Genomic DNA, 25,328 nt, shown 5'->3' with positions numbered 1-25,328 from the left:
CCGAGAGAGGAGCTAATTCCTCAAATCCAATAGACTGGGTTATAGAGAGGAAATAGTCCTAAAACACATTTTTAAAACTGTATCTGTTTGTCTAAGTAGCTTCCAGTTTTACAAAATGAATTCTGATGCTAAGTGCCCCATAATGAGGTGATCTGGAAAAGCGTAAGAGCAACACTGAACTATTTAGCTCTAACTAAAGCCTAGTATTACCCATGAGGAGGAACAAATGACTTACATTTCAGATTCTTTTTTAGACTGCACAAAACCACTCGATGCGGAACCAAGTTTTACTTGTACTTCCTTTTTCTACCAAAGCACACATAATATTTGGGAAAGCTTTAGAGTGAGGAGGACTTAAATCCTTACCCTAACTGCAGGCGACCACACATCAGGAAAAGCTGAGCAAGCATTCCATGTGTAAAGACCACCCCTCGAGAAGAATCTAAACCTTTTCCCTCGAAATGGACATTAGTGATTTTTTCCCTATGGTTTTTTTTTGACACTAACTTTCATCTCTTCTCTGGTAGCTTAAGTCAATGCCTTGTACTGTTTTCCCTGGAGCTGGAGACCAGATGTCCCCCTTATCCCAAAGTAGCCCTGTATGCATCAAGAGTCACCACTAAGTGCACACACTTCTTGAGGCTAACCGTGCCTGGATTTCTTAACTTTGTATAATACTAGGACATTTATTATCTGATTCCTTCAGATTTTCTTCATAACAGGGTTGGGTTGTACACCCCTGAATCTATACACGGAGGGAAAATCATGTGACGACATCTCTACCAGTCAGGTTTCTGTGCTTGCCTCCCCAGACACGCTTGCTTGTTAGTCAGAAAAAATCTAGGGCTGCCCAGGCCTTGCCCAATTTCCTTGGCTTGTTTAGCTTTTTGAGCTCCTGGTGCTTAGTTGTGCAATGGATATCAGGTCTCTATTTGTAATCTTAAATGCTTGTCAATAAAATTCTTCAGTTTCTCTATGTTGAGTGCCTGTGCTCTTTCTGTTGTATGCCCCTTTGCCACCCTGCCAGAGCCGTCCCATCTGTGTGGCCAACTTGGGGCACGCTCCGATCGGATGCCCTGCTTGCCTCCTAAGCTGGTTTGCTAGTGTTAAAGACCCATGGAGGACCATCAGAAGATGATGACTGCTTACACTGTCCACCGCTTACTCAACCTGCATCTCTTCTGACTCCACAAGGCCCAAGGTGCAAGGCCACAACCATGAGCACAGTATACGAGCATGACCTCATCCAGCTCCCCCATGTCCCCTCAGTCTCACCATCAAGATTTTTATCTCCTCATGCCGTGATTTACTTACTGTGAGCTTCTTACTCTTCTTGAGCCTGCCATGCAAATTCATATGACTGCACCTGTCTCTAGGCTACCCCTCTGCTGGCGATGTCCTTTTTCCTGTTCTCTATCCCTCAGACCCCTACATGTCATACCTCTGAAATATACCAAGTGTCATAACTTCTTGAAGATATGACATGTAACTACCCAGACAGGATGAGTCACTCCCCTCCATACTCCCAGAGAATGCTATAGATATTTCTCTTATCACCCTGACCACAGAGTACTATGGTACTTTTTATTTAATTATTTTGAGAGAGAGAGAGAGAGAGAGAGAGAGAGAGAGAGAGAAAGAGAACATGAACAGGGTTAAGGGTAGAAAGAGAGAATCCCAAGCAGGCTCTGCACTGTCAGCATGGAGACTGATGCAGGGCTCAAACTCACAAACTGTGAGATCATGACCTGAGCCTACATCAAGAGTCAAATGCTTAACTGACTGAGTCACCCAGGCACCCCAGTACAATGGTACTTTGATAGGTTTCTCTGTTTCATTATAAACTTACTTTTTGCTGCTTCCTATGACCAAATCTGCAACTTGTTTCACAGAGTCCAAGAAATGAAGGAGTTAAATAAACATGTATGTGATTCCTTAAGCAGAGGTGACTGTGTAGCCCCCAACGCAAGGTCTGGACCATACTGGCTTATTTATCTCTGGGCTAGGGGAGACAGAGTTAGAGGAATACAAGAAAAACAAGCCAACTTGCATCCAGCCAAGAGTAAGAAATATGGTGTACCTGATATACCACTATATTAACAGTTTCTTCTTTTTTCTGCTCTGGAGGTCCTTGACTCTGCAATAGATTTCGCACTGTTTCTTCCATCCTGAGAAACAGACAAACAAAATATATAAATAATTTCTTTAAAAAAGGTGGTTTGATTAACACGAGGCTATTCTAGTTCATAGAGATATTTCTTCAGTATACTTCCTAAGCTTATACCTGGAAATCTCTTTTCTCTTCTTTCTTCTTCATCCCCTCTATTAGGAATCTGTCGTGAAGACCTTTAAAATCATTCTTCAGCGTGTCCCTGAGTTCTCTCTTTCTCTTTACCATTCAGGTCCCTCTCCTTGGCCTCCTGCATTTGTACTCATGCAAACATCTCCCAATATCTCTCTTCACTTTCAATCACTCCCTTTTAATATGACACAATGTCACCACATTAATCTTCCTGAAATACCACTTTGATTTTCTTAAATCAATTTTCAAAGTTGACGAATATTACATGAATGCGTCTTCGCTGTTAACGTACCGTTATATCTTTCCAGGGAGATCTTTCCGTGTCAGCACACGACTGTCTACTTTTCTTTCCAGGTACTTCCTGGTATTTCATGGTACGAACACACCATGTATTCTTTAACCATTCTCTACTGATGGGACTTATATTACTTCAGAATTTTTATTTTTTCAAATTATAAACATCTACGCATACAAATTAGTATTTCTATGGGTCATAATGTAACATATATTGTATGCTTTAATCCTATATTATCTGACATTCCTACTTCCAATACCCATTCCCCACCGCCCAAAAGTAAATAGTAAGAAAAAAATACTCATTTCCATTTTGAGACAATGTCTCATGTTGTTGCTCCTTCTTGAAGTGCCGAATCCTGCATTTTCTCATTTCCAACCGTCTTTCAAAATCTACTTCAACTTCACTACCAAAGAGACATCTTCGCTCCCCTCTCTGCATTTCCTTGAAGTTTTATAGCCTTATGCTTTACATCACTCATTCTATCACTTAAAAACTCCCCACTTGAATGCTCAAATATTTCATATATGCATGTTCTTGCTTCTAAAACTAATTACACTATATGCAATAGAACCATGTCATAGATTTCGTATGTATCTCCCCCAACTACAGATAGATACCCAGTAGACATTGCTATATGAATCCTTTGTTAATTCCTTTAAAACATACTAAATAGTTGCTCTGCGCCAGGCATTGATCATGTATATTCAAACTGTATTTGAATGAGGGCCTTGGGACCCATCCGTGAGGCTACATGGACCAGATTCTTAGAGGGAGACACCTGAATAAGATGCACCGAACACAGTGAGTGCTCTCTTGCCCAGAAAACGAGTTGACTGTCTCATCCTGAAGACTGTATTTCAGCGACTCAGTATGATACTAGTTTAGAAGACTCGGGGGAATGCAGGACAATCCAGCTTCTCTTTCTACCTAAAAGCTTCTGACAGGCAAATTAAGGGCACCAGGAGGCCAATGAATTCCACGAAGAGGCGAGACCATTACACTAAACAAAGGAGTATAGTTCCAAATGCCAAACTTTCTAATATGGCATAAAACTACTTAGTGGCAGAGTGAGGAGGTTGCAGATAAACTGGGCTAGTTCAAATCTAGATTATAATTGGGGAAATTCTGCCTTCACAGGGATGCCGCCAAGATCCACTCAAGATTTTAGAAGATAGTGGACACTGATTATGAGTGCCCAAAGAGTAATTTGTGACTACCTTTATATAAGCCATTTCTGTTCATCCAGACAGGAGAGCAAAATCTGGTTCCCTGTATTTTCACAAGTCTTACATTATTAATGATAGCAACAAAACTAAACAGTACTTTCAACTTGTCAAAGAACTCTCATCTACTAATCATTATAATATACTTTTAAAAGATCATTACATCTATTTGGTGGATGAGAAAGCAGAGACGCAGAAAGGTTAAAGGCTAACTTACAGGATCACAGCTCATTGTGTAGGTTAGGATTGAGCCATTTTTCCTGAATATAAGAATGGCTTCTTTCCACTAGGTCTTATTTACATACAGGAAATGATTTTAAATGAAGGAGAGTCTTAACTTCTAATGAACTACCTTGGTGAACATCTATTGGATGCTGAGTCCAAAAAGGCAAAAATACCATTTCTGACCTTAAACTCTGAGAGAGGTTAAGATGTCATAGGAGAGACAAACTAAATTTATTTAAAAAAAACGGATGAAGAAGGCACAGATTCTGAAGTATTAAGTGATCAGAGCTGATTTCTAATATTCTATTTCCCTGTATGAAAAAAGTTATCTCTAGAATGGTAGTGGATTTTCCAGGACGTTTGCGTAATCTGTCACAAACAAAATAAAGTAATGATGATGGTCAGGAGGTGCCCCACATCAGGCAGCCTGTGTCGGAGCAATCAGAGCCTGGCCTCCAGTGTCCCAAATATCAATCCACTTTCTTCCCTTAGCACACAGGCTGCAGGTCTTTTTTGTTTCAATCTGTATTTCATTCATTTATAAATATTTGGTTTACAATGTGTCCCAAATTTGTTAGATTCAGTTAAAATTAAATCTTGTCTTCTTTTAATAAGTTAAAATATACCTCTGTCAGTGCATAGCTTGCTGAATTATCTCTTCTGTATAATTAAAAGTTCTATGCGCAAGTTGCTAGATCAAGAAGAAAAACATCTATTCACCTTCCCCCATTTTTTCTTGGCATTATATTGAGAAAAAAAAGAAAAGAAAAGAAAAGAGGTAGGCAGAAGTTGTTAGATTCTCAAGCAGCCAAGACCCACAGTAATACTGTGAACATTTTTTTCTGGCACGTCTTCATGATTAATTAAAACCAATTACATTTCCAAGCCGTATCTTGGAACAGAGTTGCAGGGACCCATCCCAACCTTTGGTAAAAAATTAAGTTGCCTCAGCTTTTCATAACCTCTATGAACCTGGTAATAGAGAAAATATTTTCAACCTGATGAGAAGATGCTATTATTTATTCCCTGATGACATCTTCTTTCTTTTAATTCTCATTTAGCAAACATCTCTCTTCATTTTCCTGAAAACCAAAGACTGTGAAGCACTATCCATTGTCATTTGACACCCAATGGTATTTTACTTCATTCTGTTATTTTGATAGCTGATGTGTGAGGGTTTGCATAACAGCCTTTACATAGAACACTTGCACTGTTTTCCAAATATGGCTAAAAATAAGCTGATTTCTTTTTCCAGATCAGATGTGGGCATGGACTTTTTTTTTCTTTTCTTTCTTTCTTTTTTTTAAACCGCTGATTGGTTTAAAATCACCCCTAATCCATGTCTTCAAGCCCCCCCTTTTTTTCTTTTTGGTCTGATCTGTGCCTAAGTCCTTTCTTCTCCTAAATACTGGTCATGTGACAGTCAACGAAAAATACATAGGCCTTAATTACATGTGTTGATATGTTTTAAGTTTTAATGTATATTAAGAAAACTATTTTTAAAAAGTTAGTTCCTACACACATCAGAGGAAAAAAAAACTAAATTCATTTGTCAACAGTGCATTTCAGATTCCACAGGTATAAATGTAGGAGTTTTTGCTTCATGACACACTAGATACAGATCAGAACATTAGACTGCAGTGTTCTTTTGTGACTCCTCTGATCACATATTCAGTTTAGCATACCTTCATTTTTGACAGAAATAGAACAAAATAAATGCTGAATAAGAAGCCACTCTCCCCAAATCAAACTGATAACTGATAGGGCTCTTTCAACTGAAAAAAGAACTGAGTCATATTTCAAGAAGTATTTTAATGGGTGCTTGCAGATTAATCACATAACACATTAATAATGACATTAACAACGAAATTATTCAAGATTCCCTCACTGTCTCTCATGTGAAAGGTTGCAAGGCCTAATTCATTCATTTCTGCCTTATTAATGATCTCTGAGTTTCTGGAGTTTGGTATCTCTGCTTTGTTTCTTACTTTATCTCTAGCAACTCTGCATAGCTACTGTTACCAGATAAGTAGTCCATAAATTCTTTTTGAGTGAATGAATGAATCTAATAGTTTCTTCACTCATCCATCCCTTGGCTCCTTTCCATTTCCACACAGGCCAATATGTATTTCTAAGGGGTCAGAGAGAAGTAGCGACAGCTGAGAGGCACCAGCAAGGCTGGAGGGTAACTTTTGCGCCAACATTAGGGCTAAAATGCCCAGCTCCTGGTCATTAGTTAAACAAACTGACTCTCTCCCAGAAATAACTCCTTGCTTTTCTGACACCAAATGTGTAGTCCAGAGTTGGTATTAAGTTAAACTAAGCTAATTAGCTTAGATGGCTAGAACAGCACCTTAATGAGGCCAGGGTTCTAGCTTCAGTCCTTCGCCTGGACACCCTTTAACACCTTTGGACCCGTGGCTGCAAACCTCTGCACAGACAGTCCAGTGCTCTGTCACTGGGACAGAGGACAGAATCATCATAATGAAAAACACAGTTTGCATGACCTCCCATATCATTTGCTTTCAATTTCTTTTTCCCATTCTACGTCCATTGCTTTGCTCGACAACTCATTCTACCTCCCCATTTTAATTGCAGTACAAAACTTTCTTCACGTTTAGGAGTAGAAAGAAAAGCCTACTAATTTTCAATTCCAAGAGCAAACTGTTCATGTGGAAACTCTGCTGCTTTAGTATAGGGTTCTGCCCAACTGAACCCACTTGTTTCCTCAGAAAATGAGAGTTTCCTCACTAAAAGCTAGCACAGCTAGGCGTGTAAGCATGGACAATCCCCAGGTTGGCTGTGACTTTGATGTTCTTAACCCGGCCTCTGCTGATCCCCACAGCAACAGTTAGGAACAGTAAATCTACACTGAAAGCAACTGAAAACTTCACAGAAACTGAAGCTCACTCTGGATAAATGTCGGAGGGCCAGAATCTCTTCCTTCTTTCCTGGATGATATATATTTTTAATTCAGCACAAATTTTGCAAGAATAACACTGTTGCCCAGAAACCACAGTGCTCTAATTCACTCCTGGGGATGCAGTACCATTCGTAAACAGATCGAAAGGTGCTAGTCCAATTTGAATTACTGCATCATATTCTCTTCAGGGCCATCTGTATGTGAGCAGAGAGCATACATGATGCAGTGTGTTTTTCATTACGATGATTCTGTCCTCTGTCCCTTCTGTCCTAGGAAGGCCTGTGCTGATTCCGCATGGGGAGCTCCCTGGATGGGGAGACACAGACATGGAGAAGGCAGGGAGCAGAGATACCGTTCAGGGGAGAAGCTGCATTTTCCACGTGGACTTGAAGGGACTCCCCTGAATGTTAACAAGCCAATCTCAAGTATTTTTGCTCAGTGGTGGCAAAACATAAAGGTGAATTTATGGATTCATGTGACTGTTAAGTTCATACTCATCCAGAGAGAAAAAAAGAGAGGGAGAACCATGGGTGTGTGTGAGTGCCAGAAAGAAGGGTAGCACACCAGCTTTCACTATGCTGGTGCTCTTTGAACGCAGGGTTTGTACTGTATTCCAAGAACACTTAGGCCTGTAAAATGGGTTGCTTCCCTTTATGGAGTGGAGGTTTTAATTAATGTAATAATTATTATTATTATGATGTCTTATTAATATAAAATACACAGCTAATATAATCACCATGTCTAGTCTCATGAGCTCATCTACTAACTTCTAAATCTATCCTTGTATAAAGAATTTTTAAAAACAAATCCTTACTGAATTTTAATTAGAGGCTATTCTGTTCTACAGACCTCATGTACCAACTTGGAACATCATTTTTCCATTTCTTAAACTGAGAATTTTATAATTTGGTCTAGACAAGGAATAATAAAATGGGAACTGGACAATCAAGATTTCTTTCTAAATATTCACTATACTTTTGAAAGTTTAAATAAAGCAGTATAATGATGTTACTCAAGATGAGGTTCACCATGTTGCAGACAAGTTGTGTTTCTCCACAGTTTTAACTGGCCCCTCAGCAGATAGTTAGACCCCAAAGAATGCACCAAACATACGACACTTCATTCTTTCATGGTTCCAGATGCATGAGGGATATGACCCAGAGAAAATTAAGTAACTGAAGGAAATGATTGGACTTGATTCTCATTGACAAACTCATCTTGAATTGGAATCTTGTTTTCCATATCTTAAAGGTTTTTTATTTGGGGGGGGGGGACTTTGACAAGTGTTAAGTCATTAAAGCTTAGGGAGGCTGAACCAACAGGGAACTGGATCTGAATAATGTACAAGGCAGCACAATAAGTAAATGGTGCTAATCTGTTACAATATTTTCATTTGTTTGTTTGGGTTTGGGTTTTTTGGTGTGTAGGAGAAGAGCGGGAAAATCCAACTGGCCCTATCTGGGATCAAACTATAGCAGTTAATTTCCTCACTAAAAGGTACAATTGTGGCAAAGAAGTGTGTCATGAATCTATAAAACTGGCTTCTGTAGCCTCACAAATGTCAATAGGGCATTGTCACTGGGCCTGGTCTTTAAATCACATAGTTCTCATGGCGTTTGATCCACAATATTTCAGAGTGGCTTCTCTTAAGCAAGTAGATATGCCAAAAGCATAGCATATACAGAGTGGTGTTATCAAAGCCTCTCCCAACCTCAACTCCTGTGGCCACAATACAGTCAGAATATCTCAGTCCCTGGCACTCCCGAAGTGACAAAGGTGGGAGTGGGGGAAGATATTCTAATCAGCAATATAGCTTAGGTCAAATAACTTCCCCTTCCTCCCTTCCTCCCTCCCTCCCTCCCTTCTTTCCTTCCTTCCTTCCTTCCTTCCTTCCTTCCTTCCTTCCTTCCTTCCTTCCTTCCTTCCTTCCTTCCTTCCATCCTTCCAGAGAGAAAGCAAGTTGGGGAGAGAGGCAGAGAGAGAGAGAGAGAGAGAGAGAAAGAGAACCCTAAGCAGTCACTGTGCTCAGTGTGGGACCTGACACAGGGCTCGATCCCACAACCCTGGGTTCATGACCTGAGTTGAAATCAAGAGCTGGATGCTCAACTGACTAAATCACCCAGGCACCTTAGAAAAATAATTTTCTAAGCCTCAGTTTCCTTATCTACAAAATGGATATTTCATGCCAGCTCTACCTACCTCAGAGAGAGGTTAGGAGGATTCAATGAGACAAAATGTAAAATGTCACATAAATTGGCACTTATTTTTATTGTGGTTTATAAAGATAGTTCTTTCAGAAGTCAAGGCCCTTTGACATAGAGATCCTTTGGTAGTGGTACAAAAGGGCAGAGAAGAGGCTCCTTGGGAGTACCAGCCAATCAAGTTAATACTTTATGGAAGCACCTACCCTTTATTGCCTTTTCTAGAAAGTGTAGAGAGAAATAGCACCTCTCTGAGTTTCAGACAACAGCTGGTTTGGAGGATAACTTACTATATTGGTCATGATATGGTAGTTTAGGCTCTAGTAACAAACAATCCCAATAGGTCACTGACTTAAGAAATAACTAAATTTCTTACTGACACAATGTCTGACCACCTTAGCAGTCAAGGATTCTCCTGAGGTAGAGCGGTTCTATGGGCTGGTTTCCCAGGACAGTCCAGTTGATGTCTACTATACTGGGATAATTAGTAATAGCACCCTTTTTATTGCAAAAAAAACATCCATGGAATATCTCAAGTATCCTCACTTCTCCATCTTCTCAGCATGAAACTTTCATCATTGCTGAAAAGAGAAACTGGAGAATGTTATAGAGAGATTTACTGCCTCATTCTAGAACTTCACTTCAGTTGAGGGCTATTGACCAGAACTAGTCACCAAATAACTGCTAGGGCTAGTGATAAATTTAGTCTCATGAGAGCCCATCAAGGAGAAGAGAACCAGTTATTGGTGCTAACATAATGGCTTCCAAACTCGTGTTGTCAGAACTGAAGACATACATAGAACTAAGTTTCAGTGACTGCCAACTCTGCCTGTGTAACCATACAAAGTTGTTTCTAGGTGACTTGTGTCCAAATCAAAGGCAAGAAGTACTGGTCTTACTGGCCCTTTCTTACTGGGTATTACTCTTCTCCCTCGGCTGGGCAACTGAGCTGTCACTGCTGAAACTTCTCTCACTTCCCAGCTAGATATTGATTGTCACCCTTCTTTCATTCATGCCAAATTGATTGCCAGCCTATGCAATTAGTCTCTCTGAGCCTTCTGAACTGTTCACAAATGTGTTCCCTCTGATCGAAGAATCTTCAAACAAACACCTTCAAAGTCTGCCTTGCTTTGAAGAACACACTATTAAGCTTCGGCACGACAGTGGATAGTCATGTTTTTGATGCAGCTTATTTTATAGTAAGTATCTGTCAACATGGAAAATCAGCCTGCACTTCCACAAAACTTGTGTAACTTTCCAAATTTTACTGGCAAGGAAAATGGAAGAGATGGATTCTCAGTGGTGTTAGTGGAGGGAGATATCTAATGTTTTACTACTCCTTATCATAGAGTCCTTATTTAAAATACCATCACTACTCAAGACATGGCAGTAACAGGCATGCTTGACCCTTAGAAACTCTGAACTGTAGAAATGTGTCAAGATTTAACCAGTAAAAGTGAAAACTGGGGAAAAGAAGTCAATTTAAAATCTGCTTCTATGTTAGATTTAACAAAAAAAAAAAAAAGAAAAAGGAAGGATCAGAGTAATATACTATCCATATTATTTCCCAAAGTAAATTGTGGGAGATCACAAAAATTCATTTTGTCAATCATAATAATCATCTCATATTTGGATAGAGATGTTTCTGCTGATTCCCATAAGAAAAGATTCTCTCCTTCCCCTCCTGGTCTCCGAGCATCTTTCAGGCTCCAGTCTAAGTCTCCCCTCCTTTTTTCCTGACAACTCTGCCCCACAGAAGTCTGTCCTTAGGCCACTGAAATCATTTTCGCTGGAACACTCTACAGGAAATGACCAAGGGTTCTCATTAGAAGTTCAGATTCCCAGGTCCACCCAAGACCCAGTAAATCAGAATCTCTGGGAGTGGAAGCCAGGAATCTGTGTCTTTTACAAGCATATTCTTTCACATTAACCTATGAGAATCTATGTCTTACTCTCATGTCCTCCCGAACGCTCATACACTAGCTGGCACTGTTGAATATTACAAGAACAATTTCATGCCCAGGTTCCTTAGTTTTACAACTATTTTTTTAGCTTGTTAAAGGCTCCAAAGTGGATCCCATGTCTCCCTCTATCACCCACATTACATAGTGGAGTACCAATTGATCTTGGTAGGTGGAACTTCCCCTAAATTGTGGAGTCATTTACTTTTGGGGTATATCCAATGTTGAAATCGAAAGGGAAAAGCGTATTTAGATGAATTTAATTTTAATTCCAAAAGCAGAAAACTTAAAAATAACACCTGCGATATGAATAATTACTCACTCATTTATTCAATCACTCATTCATTAATTTATCTATTCCTTTATTTGAGAAGCATGCTTACTGTGTGCTTTGTGCTATTAGTAGCAATTCAAGTAAAGAAAAACTGCCAAGTACGGGAGACAGGCAGACCAACAATCACCCTACAGTGTAATCAGTGTCGGAAGAAAATGCTATGAAGGTTTAGATATATAAAAGGGTAAAAAAGGCTCTCTTGGAATCCTGATCCACACTAAAGTTTGGGAAAGGAGCAGGACGTGGCTTGATGGAGAAGGTATTTTGAAACATAACTGCTGCTTTTGTTTGCAATTTTTAAATTGTTTATTGTACGTTTTCCTAATGAGAAATATACTTAAGCGCATGCATACTAGTCTATATATGTCTACTGAAAATAAAAGTACTCCATTTTAGTTTTGTACAAGTGTTGGCATTTTAATCAAATACAAAGCATTTTAGGGGCATGTGGGTGGCTCAGTCAGTTAAGCGTCCAACTCCTGATTTTGGCTAGATCACAATCTCATGTTTCATGAGACTGAGTCTCACATTGAGTTCTGGGTTGACAGCATGGAGGTTGCTTGGAATTCTGTCTCTCTCTCTCTTTCTCTCTCTCTCTCTCTCTCACTGCCCCTCCCTAGGTCATGCGTGCAAACACACTCTCACTCTCTCAAAATAAATAAGCAAATTTTTAAAATGCAAAGCATTTTAAATCCTTGTTAACACAAATCAGTTAAGGTTCTTCCAACTGAATTACATATATTTAAAGTTATGTTCATTGATTCATAGAAGCTTCATAACCGCATTTCACATAATGCCAGCCAGGGCCTCTAGGTAATGCTTCCCCAGTGGGCACATATTCATATTCTGAGCACTTGTCTCATTATGTGCCCTGTACCTGTGTATTTTTCCCAACAATTTAGGATGTACAGGTTTTTCCCAGTATTTAGAGTATGCCCTTCTTGGCCCTTGCTGTCTATGAGAAAATAAAGAATAACCACATTCAAATATCTGTTGCTAAGAAAAAAACTGCTCTAATAAAACTAATACCAATAACTAAAAAATTCCCCAACCATAAGATTGACATTAAATAAAAGTCAATTGTTTTCAAATAAGTCTTACCATGGAATACAAGTTTTTATATGGCACTATTATTGCAAATTCCTGCCCAATAAAATAGATGTTGAAAAATAGAGTGACTTAAGGCTAAAAGTGTCCATTTGTCCTTGAATTTTCAATGCCATAAAATGAAAGCAAGGTTACTTGGGAGGAAAGGGCAGCAAACCTATATACTGACACTAGCTTCAAGAAATAAATTTACTTTGATAAATAAAAGCACCAGAGCAAGAAGCACAATTTTCAGGTTCTAAAAGGAAAAAAATAACAGAAACTGAGCAAAGATAACTACTCAGGATCTTCCAAATGATAAGTTTTTTGAAATGTAATTGATGAGAGGTAACACAGTTCACCTTTGAGCAACACAAGGTCTAGGACCCCACCCCACCTACATACATCAAGAATCCATAGATAGCTTTCAATTCTGCATAATTTAACTACTAAGAGCCTGCTGTTGACCGCAAGCCTTACCAATCACAAAAACAGTGAACTGACACATATTTTGTATGTTGTATGTATTCTATACTGTATTCTTACAATAAAGTAAGCTAGAGGGAAAAAATGTAATAAAGAATATCACAAGGAAGAAAGCTACCATCCTATGTGTAAATAAACCCAAGTGTGAGTGGACGTGTTCAGTTCCAACTCCTGCTCTTCAAGGGTCAGCTGTGTATTATCTTGATTAAACTATTGGAAAATATCATGACACCATACATAGATATACACAGTTTAACTATCTTTTGTCTTAAAGCTGTGCTGCCTTGAAATGTGCTAGCTATGGTCTAACGTCCTTTTCCTGCTTCCTCCATTATAGACAAAAGAAACTCTGCAGCCCTCTGCTTCCTGTCTGTCCATGTGCTTTTATTGTCATTTTGACAGAGACTAAAAACCTACACTAAACGAATGTCAAAAACCAAATAATAAGCAGCATGTCTGACTTTCTTCCGAGGATCTTGCCTCCTCCAGACAAAGAGCAGCAGGCCTAATTGTGAAATGCAGAGACTCCTCCCAGCTCAGGAAGAAGGAGGAAAGGGTCCTTTCTCCAATACCAAGATACAACACGGGTCCCCTAGGAATTAATTATCTCTCTCTTGTTAGGCTATCATAGTGGCTCTAAAATGATATTGCAGTTTTTCTCCAGCCAAGAAATTGATTAGTAAAGTTGTATAAATCAAATGTCAACATTCTTTTTATGTATGAGTGTGGCCCCCAACCACAGCTTGGCTGTCAGGAAGAAGTTGTCCTTATCACGCAACAGTTGATACGGGTAGCTATTGAGGCAAGAAGCACATTAATACTGAAGAGGAAATCTGCACCCACATTGACTGGTAGTGCTTTTGGTGGTGCTTAGTTTCAGATTTTCTATATAGGTGGAAAGGATGACTATCACTCTATGAAAACACACTGCTGCTGTCCTTGCTTGGCCATCATCCTCTCTGGGGGAATTCAATATGTTCATGATCATCTCAATGGCAATCCCACGTGGAATATTTACACACATGGAGGCTTCTGAACCTCTCTGCCATGGCTACTGCTGGACCCTAGATTCCATTCTTCCCAACATCTTCCGGACCTTTGCTCTCAACCTGCCCTTCTGGCAGCTTTTATGTCTCTTTCCATGAGCTTCTATTTTCATCAAATGTTACATAAGCTAACACAAACTTTATCCTAGTGGATAATTCTTTCCTCCCCACTCTCCTTTTGCAATTTATCCATCCTCTTTTTTCTCTACCCACTACTATCTGCGGTTTATATGTTCTGCTTTCACATTTTCCCACCAAATCCACCTCAACAACTACCTTTAATCTGAGTTTTGTGCTGATCACTATGCCTAGAGTGGGTTCTTATCATCAGTAGACCTAAAATCACCACATTTAATAATCTTTCCAAAGCCTTTTGGGTTGAGCCATTTGCCTGCTTTGGCCACCTCTTCCTTCTCAAAGTGACCTTCTCTGTTGCTCTCCTGACTACCCTTTCTATTGGACCTTGCTCTCCAGGTGCCCTCCCTTTCTATTTGAACACTTCTCTGCTTCCTACTGACATTGCCCTCTTTCATCACCAAAGATGGCCACACCTCATGGCCAGGGTGTCTTTCTCCCTCTCTCGGCTGGCTGCCTCTGTATCTGTCTCTCTCTCCAAACACATCTATATCTCCCTTGCTTCAGATTTCCAAATGTAAATCTCCAAGCCTACATCTGGCTTTTCAATAGCCTATCCGACACGCTCAACTCAATGGTCCACCATAACCTAATGCACAATTGCCAGTCAGCACCTCCTCCCTAGACTCTCTGCCCTGTCCTGTCTTCTCCATTGGGCCCTGGGCAGTCTTGCCAGCCTCTCTTATGCTTTCCCTGCTGGCTCAGTAGCAGGAAGCCTGGGAATTACATCTTCTCAGACTCTACTGCCAGCTTTCAGGTTTTGTGAAAGAGATGCACTCACAATATTCTGGAAGCTAAAAGGAGGCATATGGTTTTCTTCCCTTGCCCATAGTGGCACAGACCGTGTGAGTTTTCCACAGTTGGCTGGAATCTGTACTCCCTGTGTGTCACCTGTCTCAGGGCTGCATAGCTGCACCCCTGGCAGTGGTTCACACTGTTTCTCCACCTGGAACAGCAGCAGCAACCTCCTAACTCTGGACCACAAGCCCAGCTTGACCTTGGCAGCTAGTAAAGGCTCCCCCCACCCAACTTTTGCTCCTTGAAACTTGAATTTGTTTTGCAGGTATGGGCTTCTGTGGATTGAATCTCTCTGTGCTACCAGTAGATTGACATGTCTCTTTTCCTGACTGATACTCAAGTCATCATCCCCCATCACCTGGGATGAAAGGTCTGCAGCCTCTTTTCAATGGTCTCCTCCTTCCCAATTCATCCCCTTCAATGCTTTCCTCTTTCCTTGATCAATGTCCTATCCCTACCTAGATCAGGCTCCATTTCCTTTTCTTAAACTTCTCCAAAAGTCATGTACCTCATTCTCCTATCTAGGTAGTTACTTCACTGTCTCCATCTGCATTAGGTCAATCTTCTTCAAACACTCATTCTTACTGCCTGTTTCAAGAATTTAGTTGAAAACCTTTTAGAGACTTGTCCTTGCTGCCTACAGGACATGAGTGAACCGTGAACCAAGGCATGTACAATATTTCCTTCTTCCTATGACCTTATTTCCCCCATATTCCTCCTCATATTCTATATGCACAGTTGCTCATGGCTATGAGGAATTATTTTTGCAGTATACCCCCTTGCTTTCCAGCCTCCAGACAAAATTATTATTATATTCCCTTCTAGAATGCAATTTCCCACTACCCCCAGTGAAGCTCTTCAAATGCTTATTTAGGAATCATGTCAAATATCACTGGAAATCCCCATATTCAAATGGATTCCTGCAACATTCTGAACCTAACCTATATAGCTCATCAGACTGTTCCAATTTTTGCATCTCAACAAGTGTGCTGTCTTTGTGGCATATTATGGGTGACACATGACTTTTATTTGAACGATATTCTCTACAATGGACTTAAACCTCTGGTTTGGCCAATCGTGAAAACCAGGAAAACATGGGACTGAGTTCATTTACCATGTTACCATCTTATTAGAAAATAAGATATGGGTATGAAGGTCTTACCACATTTGAAGCCCTATCTATTCAATATTTAATGTTGCATCCAGTGAACTTCATAAATCTCTTTGCCAAACTCTAGTTTCATTCTGAGTATTGGTCGAGATTAGTGGATCATGAGATTATAAGATTTTCTCATGTATAATTTTTCCATTTCAAGACTTTCTCATTTATACGCAAGAGCTAAGATTCTAAATGTGTAAATACATATATATTAATTTGAACCATATTTAACTGCTGATCTTTAATCATTTTGGTCTAGAAAATGAGTTTTATATGGTTCAATCTAATAAATATATTAAAAGGACTTTCGTTGCACAGTTACTTTTCACAGCAGGGTTTGCTTTATGTAGTAAGACAATAAATAAGTGCACTTTAAAATAGATATATCTCGGGGCGCCTGGGTGGCTCAGTCGGTTAAGCCTCCAACCTTCGCTCAGGTCAGATCTCACGTTCGTGGGTTCGAGCCCCGAGTCGGGCTCTGTGCTGACAGCTAGCTCAGAGCCTGGAGCCTGCTTCCGGTTCTGTCTCCTTTTCTCTATCTGCCCCTCCCCCTCTCGTGCTCTGTCTCTCTCTGTATCAAAAATAAATAAAACATTAAAAATAAATAAATAAATAAATAAAATAGATATATCTCATGGGAAAGAGCTTTAATAATGAAAACAATAATAATAGCAAATACTGAGCACTTACTGTATACAATCCATCATGGTAAGAATGTTACCTAAATTCATTCTCTCTCTCTCTCTCTCTCTCTATTTTTTTTACAATAACTCAGTTTTAACCACCATTTGATTAAAGAAAAACTGCTGGTTGAAGTGCCTAAGTAACTTGCTCAAGATCACATAACTACTAAGCAGTGGAAGACCTTGAAATAAGGAAAATTGTTATAAACTTGCTACTTTTTCACCATATTAAAAAACTAACCATTTTTTTCTACAGAGGTCTTTTTGTTTCCTTTGCCCCTTCTGGTGATACTAAGAAAAACAATGAAGAGAAATGAAACTCAAGAAGGAACTCAAATGTCACCTCCTCTTCAAACCATCCCATGTCTGCTGGGGCTGTGATCTGTTTATTGTATTTCTCTGTAGCCCTTTATCTTTTTTCCCTTATATCGAACTTAGCATATAATGCTTCCTCCCATAACTCCACACACATGTTTAAATTTCCCAATAAAATTGTAAAGCTCTGATAGGACAGTAAGCATGTGTAATATACTTCATTTCCAAGAGCAAGGAGTAGTCTTTTTTATTTCCATCCAAACACAATCCATCCTCCCTCGCTTCCTCCCTCCCTCCTTTCCTTCCTTCCTGTAATTACTGGGCCTTAACACCGTGGTGCACAAACAACTCTAAGATAAAAGACTCAGTATCTACTCAAAAGGAACTCACTACTGTTTCACAGGGGCATGTACACACGTGTCCACATAAACAATGGCACAGACTGCATACCTTCAAAGAACAGAATACAGAGGTGAGCCACCCAGCAGTGGGTGAGGAAGTCACTTCAGACAGAAATTTTAAAAGACTTCTTAAGCCTAAAAGGTAAAGGAGGATTAGCCAATGGAAACACTTGAGGGAGTGATGCCCAGAAAGAGGGAATAGTGTGTACAAAGGCACAGAAGAGCCTGGAATATTTGGGTCACTCTAAGTGTTTGGTTTGGCTCAGAGACAGGACCAAACAAAGGCAGTGGGGAAGACAGTTAGGTGAGGGAAAGGAAACAGCAGAAGAATAAAATTTTCTCTTGAATTTAGAAAAATTCTCATGAGAGTGAAAGCAGTGGCCCCGTGCCAAACAATGGAACCAGATGAACTCAACGTAACTGATTTGAGTGGCCAGATCAATGTCAAGTACTTCAAGGCTCAGGCCCATATACAAGAGAGCTTGGTATTGTAGGAGATAAAAGAGTCACTATCACATGAAATCTGATGATTTATAATAGATTTGGGAAAGTTGGAAACAGTCTCAGGGATACAAAAAGTTGATGAAAACAAAAAAGGTCCTATTTCTACCTGCTCTCGTAATTGAAGCTCTTTAGCTGGACAGATGGTGCATTTCACCAAAATCTGATGGAAATAAATCTTCATGGGGATTCTGTATTAAGAAATAATTTAGCAGCCTTCCCCAGAGGTTTGCCATGTTCTTTGCTTAAATACAATACACTACGAAGAAACTAGTCTTTTGGAATCCTTAATTAAATAGTCTTTATGGTATATAAAAAAATGTAGTTTAATTGCTATCCAAAATGGATCATAATAAGAGGGGTTTTCCAAGTCTGGACATGTTGCTAACAACATTCACTACAAGGAAGGACTGTATTATGTATTTTAGAAGCATGTGTCTGAAAGGTTCCGGAAAAGAGAGCTGAATCTGGACAAGAGAACAGAACTGATGGTCACATCCAGGGTGATCCACTTCACAGAGAAGGCATTTGCTCGCCTAATGAAAAAAATATATTTTGACAGAAAACTAGAAGATACAGTAATGCAATATTTATAGATTGCAACTCAAATGAAAACACCTTTTAATATGTAATCGAATGACATAACAAATTTATAATGTCTTTTCCATTTCATAAATTTGCATTGAATAATGACAAAGGGCAAGGAAACTACCCCCTTGTTAACTGATTGATATGCAGTGTGAAATGTGTTCAATATTTATATTCTTTCCACACCAATCTTCTATTTTTATTTATATGATCATTTCCTGACAAACATAACATGAACAATGTCTGCAGAATTTTTATTAACAAAGTGCTAAGACAATACTGCTCTGCCTAAATAAAAGCATTTGTTAATGTCTCATGTCAAAACCTATCTATATTATTTTTATTTTTTCCTCCCCATGTTTTCTGAAGGCAATCATTTCCCATTAAATTAATCCTCAGCACTTTCAAGGCATTTGAGTATTCTTCTGGCATTTCACATTCTTCGGGAAACCCCTGGGTATTCAGATTCATATGGAAATTCCTAAAACCAAAGCAGGGTCAGGGTTTGGAAGTATAATATACTTTCCCATTCCTAATGCAGAACCAGGGGGCTATGCACAAATACAGTATTTCATTTTGCAATTAAGTTCAGGTGAATTACTCAAACTTCAAAATGTGAAATATGCCATGGTCACCATTATTCAAACCTCAATAATTCTCCCCTTCCCTTTTTACTTTTTGGAATAGAAATATAGCTGAAGGTGCCCAAGTAGTAATGGACAGAGAAAGCCATAGCATTCTTGCCTACAGATTCTGAAGAAAAATTTTTTCTAATAGGTCAAATCCTCCTCCTTTTACTGGACGGTAGACTCATTTCATTGACAAACCCTCATGCTCCGGGACTTCTTTGTGCAAGGTTCTGCCTCCTCCCTGCCGTTTTCTCCACACATGGGAGTAGTAATACGACTGGACTGAAGTGGAGGCTCCAGAACATATAAATCTCCAGCTTTATAATCAAAATCATACTATGCAATGGGTACAGCTTCTCACCTAACATTTAATTTCTTGGGCTCATCCAAGATGGTTAAAAATGAAAGAGCAGCAAATCAAACCTCTTAATGGAAAGTGAGAAAGTGTAAGGAGAGTCTTTTCAAACCTTCCTGAATCCTCTGACTCAAATCCAAATTCCCCAGAATGCTCTCACCCTCTCAGATCTTGCTGATTTTTCAACCTAACAACTCCTCAAGCATTTGTTGTCCATGACACTCTTCTAACACTCTTATCTTGTCTTCGGTGTTCCCTGCAATTGTCCTAGGTGTGTGTCCTGCTGAGATCCCAGACCAGGCAGATGTGCCCATCTAACTCTTCATCCCACACATGTCACTTGGGAGAGAACAGGGCTCCCCGACTCAGGCAGTGGCCAGCAATCAGGTTGCCTTAGGAAACCACGCAGAAGACACCTGAGGTCTTATGGACATTTACTGTTTTGTTTTGTTTTAGAGTCAAGTATTATCAGACTATCTGCATGCTGGCTATTAAGGTGTTAACTTCCTTAAGAGACAACATGTTATTTGCATAAAGATCATAAGGAAGAGGCAGAAGTGGAAAATGGCTAGTACTACTATCCCTGGTTCTAGAAGGTTCTAGAAAGCCAAGATTTTACTTCTACTAGATATAGTATCTCAGCATCTCAGTGTTCTTACCCGTAGAACAGAATACATACTTACCAGATCTTCTAGAAGGTGTGTAGGTTACACGAGTTTAAAGGATTGAAAGTAATGAGAAGTGCACACAAGTGTTCCTGTCATTCTCAATGAGCTTTTGTTATCATTGCTCTGGGATCGAGAACAATTAGAAAAAGACCCTGAAAGACAGGCTCTGAAGGCTCTTTTCCAGTTTGCTTTTTTTGTGAGTATTCAGAGTCAGGAAGAGGATAAATCTTCAGCTGTAGTAACTGAAGGAAAATTTTATCTTCAAAAGAAACAAGCTCATGGTTGGCATTATGCAATGTCAAAGAGGGAGCCTACAAGGGGAGGGTGCCTCAAACGCTTCCAACCCTCAAGCCTGGTTGATTTTTAAAAATCACCCATGAAAAGTGTATTTATTTATCTTAAATGATTGCCTATTAGAATGCAAAGATTCTTGGAAGGAAAAACATATTAATGAAGGAAAAAGGCCTAGCCACAGGAATGAAAATAAACCTGAGTTGTGATCTTATTTCTTCTACTTTTCGACTATACAGTATAATTTTATGGAATTTGCTTAACTTGCTTTTTATCAAGTATAAAATAAGGATACCTCACTGATTTGCAATTTAGAGTGGAAAACATAGAAGGAAACCACATAGTAGAACGCCCGGTGTACAGAAGGCACTTAGTATGTTGCAGCTCCCATTTATTTTTATTATTTCAACTCACTTTGAGTAGTTTACCAGATTATTCTGAAGCAAATGATCTTTGATAGTGAAAGGTAGCAGAACTCACCATCACAATACGTAAGCATAGGGACTCTGGATGTGCCCCCCACCCCAGATGCACTGTTTCCGTACATTGATTATTCTCAGCTGTAGGCACCCAAACAGTGGCAAATTCAGGAAGAGGTTTTCTCTGAATTCCCTTACCTGCCTAAAGACAGATCTTCCAGAAACAACTCAATTGTCATCAGTTCCCTATGTGACAGTCTCATCAGCCAGAGAAGACTGACTCTCATTGCAGAGTAGAAGACCAGAAGTCCACACCTTACCCAGACCAAATTTGTCACACTATCATACCTCCTGTCTACTCTTCTAAGTGTCCCTCCGCCTTTCCTAAAAATCATTTGCTCTCCCCTAAGACCCTTACATGTCTCCTGTCCTTTCCCTAGTGGTAGGATATTCAATCCCGAATCCTAAAGCTACCTCTTTGAGTTACTCATTTTTCCCTGGGTATCTCCCATGTAGATAAAAGGCATACATGTTAAGAAACTTTCATTCATTTTTCTCTTATTAATCTTTTATTATGAGAACTTTATTAAAGAAAGGTAGAGGGAAATTTATTTCCCTCCCATATAGGATAATTTGATAGAGGAAACAGAAAAGAAAAGGGGAGGGCACTGATAAGAGGCGTATAGAATCAAGTCAGTAAGAGGCCAGTGGACGTAGAAGACACTAGCGCTGAAGCAAACTTCCACTGCTCTGAATGCCAGGTCCTGACCTGTGCGTGACTTTGTTTCTCCCTTCACACTGTTTTCCACCTTAATTAAAGTTTCTTAATTAAGTTCTGGAAAAAAGTCCTTCAAAAATTCAGCCCTTGACTGATTACTCCTTGACCTTGGAGCCCTAGAAAAGAGTGATGAGGCAGCACAAGATTGAGCAGGAGGCACCTGGGTCATCCCCACAGAGAAACATGAACACCGGACTCAACTCCAGGTATGGAATGTCCCTAGTCATACTTGAGAAGTTGGGAAGGTTGCCCAAACCAATAACTCCCCAAAGAAGGAAGCTTATCATTTAAAAACATAGCTAATTATAGGTAAAATCACAATGGAATAAGGGTAATAATGTAATCATCGCTGAAATATGATAATTACTATAAAAAGCAAATCCTCCACTCAGATATTCTGGTTTTCCCTTTTTAGCAAAGTAGAAAATTTCTACCTGGATCAGACCCTGCACACTGCGAAGGAAGCTGTACTAGGTGTCAAAGCCTGCTTTCTTTTCCTGGCTCTGCCACTGCCAGTCATGTGGCCTTGGGTGACTGACATGTTTCTGTTTCTTCATTGGTAAAATTTACCTATTATAAAATACCTGCTCAATAAATGTTACATCATGGCTAATTATAACTGGTGTTATTTACAGACTCAACAAATATCTATTAGCCATTTACCACATATTTAGCACTGGCCTAGACATTGGGGCAATCAATGAAGACTTTGAGCGAGTCCATCTTTGTTCAGCCGATGATTGCTAGGAACACAGTGTAAAGAATATTCAGTGATAAGCTACAGAGTTGACTTTGAGTCCATGGCAGATGAGACACAATGAGTGTTTTAGAGAAGACAATTACTTAACCAAAGAGGTGTCAGTGGAAGCCGAGTCCTTTGGTGGTCAGCTAGAGACCGAGGGCCGCATGGTCAGACGGGATGAGCTGGGCGGAGATTACAGTGGAAACAGAAGAGAAATAATGAGATGCATAAAAGAGACACTTTCAAGAGTCAACAGGACTCAGAAATAACTACATAAATGAATAAAGCTGAAGGAAGGCCAGAAGAGACCATATGCAGTTGCATGGGATCCCACAGAAAGAACTTAAGAAGGGAAGCTAGTTTGGGCCTAGCTTAATGTAAGTTTGTTTCTTAAATTTTATTTTATTTTATTAAAAGAATTCTTCCCTTAAAAAACAAAATCTAGGGACAGCATAACTGGTTCCAAATACAATGTAGCGAGCTGCATACAATAATGCACAAAGCACAGGCCATGCAGAAGGTAAATATGTGTGAATAAGTCTGCCTTAAGGGGTCAAGGACATCATCCCAACAAAAGGTAAAATCTGAGTGGGATCATGAAAGGTGGAGAGGCATTCACCAAACAGAGAAGTGCAGGAAGGCCAATCCAAGGAGACAGAGCAGAATGTACAAGGATGCAAGGATGAAGAACGGTAGAGTCAAGATGTCAGGAAACCATCCATACTGCACCCAGATGAGCAGTGTCAATGGCTGTTTACTGTTGGTTATGGAGCAAATGCCAAAATAACCTCCCCATCCACCTTGGAGGGCCCACTAAATCTCCATCCAACACACTCCCCCTTAAGGAAGTCCTGGTGAAATAAACAGTTCAGACCAGAAGGCTGGTCTGGAAGAAAATCAGATCAGCTAACCATGACAGGGCAAATATTTTTTGATACATTATGCATCTTAATATTTCAGAAAGCAGCACCTTTAAAGGAGTAATAGGTCATAGGATGCAGAGATTTTACTGGAAAAAAGCATGAACATATTTAATGCCTAGAAATCTGGGTTCCCTACCAGGGAGTGAATCTTGGGAACAGCAGCATGAAATTGGTTTCAGTGGGCCTGAAGGCAGGGAAAGCTCAGAAAGGAACAATGAATATATACTCGAATGTTTATTGCTAAAGCTTTGATGAAAACTGTGTTGAATATATTTCTATTTATGAATGTATATATATATGCACATGTATGTGAATATATGTATATCTAAAGATGTGTTACCTATATGTATATGCACACATGTACACGATACTTAATCCATGGATTCTATTTTCTGTTATGCAAAGTTTTGTTCTTGAGCAAAATAAAGGGCAACGGTAGGCATACTTCTGAGATGACCCTCTCTGCTACCTGTCATTTAGATGAGTGTGAGGTCTGCTTCTCTTGAGGAAAGGCTGGACTTAGTGACTTGCTTCTAACCAACAATATACTGCCAATTTAATGGAATGTCACTTCTGTGATTACGTTACAGAGGTTTGTGACTTCCCCCTTATTGGCAAACTCTTTGTATCACCTTCTCTGCTTGCGTGGTTCTACGAAGCAAGCTGCCATGTTGGAAAGGCTCAGACGGGAAGGAACTGAAAACTGCCAATGGCCAAGTTGCAGCAAGAAAGTGAATCCTATCAATGCCATGTGCTCTTGGGAGACAGTCCATCCCAGTGGACCCTGGAGGTGCCAACAGCCCCGGCAGATACCTCCAGTGCAGCCTATGAGAGACCCTGCAGCAAAGAATGCAGCTAAGCCGTGCTCAGACTCCAGACTCAGGACACCGTGAAGGAATGAATGTGTGTGAGGAGCTAAGGTACAGTTTTGAGGTAGTTTGTTATAGGGCAATAGACTACCAGCAATAAGGGCCAAGTGTTAAAGTACATCCTCTTTGTTCAAACAAGGAAAACTGTCAAGTTTACCCCCATATTGACGCTGGCCACCAAGCGTCTCCTAAACATATGGATAATTTCTCTCAAAAGTTTTTATATATATTCTATTGCAATTTATTTACCTTTCTTCATCCTAGTTCCTTGTCGCTTTGTTTCTCCTTTAATTTTAAGGCTTGGTGGTGAATCTACCGCCTTCTTTATAAGCATTGAGGGACTTCTTTCCAATGCAGATCTTATACTGAGGACCAGCTCTCTTTGATAAATTCAATGTACATTCTTTATATTTGAGACATATACAGATGTATTAATTGCTTCTCACTGACATGACTGTAAACTACATGAGAGCATGAAGGATATCTAATCACAGAGTGTAAAGATCTATGACCCAAACAGAATTGCTTATACATCATAGCTCTTCAATGCATATTTGGAGTTAATTTTGCAGATCCAGTACAAGCACTCCATAGCTCTGCCATGCATATTTGGGATTAATTTTGCAAATACAGTATAAGATCTCTCATAGAAAGTTCAGAAGACTCTTGAAAATAACTCACAAAAGGAGAAAGTAGTGCATGTCCTCACTTACTACACAAATTTGAATTAAAAAAGTTATATAATAATAGACTTTCCCTTTATATGCTTTTTCAATAGAATACAAGCCAAGGATGATAACCACTGGACCTGCATATGGTACCAAAACCAGGTAATTCAAAGGGAGATTATACTTTTACGTCATAGAGCTATCTACAAATATAGTGCTCATCATGCAATAAATTAATAGACTTTAGTAAAAAATACAAACTGTGGCATTTTATTTAATTCTAAAAATTTAGAGTTAACTTATCTCTTACTAAGGATAAAA

The 25,328-nt window shown here is 39.5% G+C and overlaps 1 protein-coding gene across 1 annotated transcript in view; it reads right to left on the bottom strand.

The window, feature by feature from the left end:
• Window positions 1-25,328, bottom strand: part of NCKAP5 (NCK associated protein 5) — an 857,737-nt gene that overhangs the window by 304,306 nt on the left and 528,103 nt on the right. The window contains exon 6 of the mRNA XM_029934682.1: window positions 2,081-2,168. Coding sequence (XP_029790542.1) covers window positions 2,081-2,168 — 88 coding nt within the window. The remainder of the gene's footprint in view (window positions 1-2,080; window positions 2,169-25,328) is intronic.

This window comes from Suricata suricatta, chromosome 3, assembly GCF_006229205.1.
Source record: "Suricata suricatta isolate VVHF042 chromosome 3, meerkat_22Aug2017_6uvM2_HiC, whole genome shotgun sequence".
NCBI lineage: Eukaryota > Metazoa > Chordata > Mammalia > Carnivora > Herpestidae > Suricata > Suricata suricatta.
Note: the sequence above shows the minus strand (reverse complement) of the source record. Positions and strands in the feature narration are given on the sequence as shown.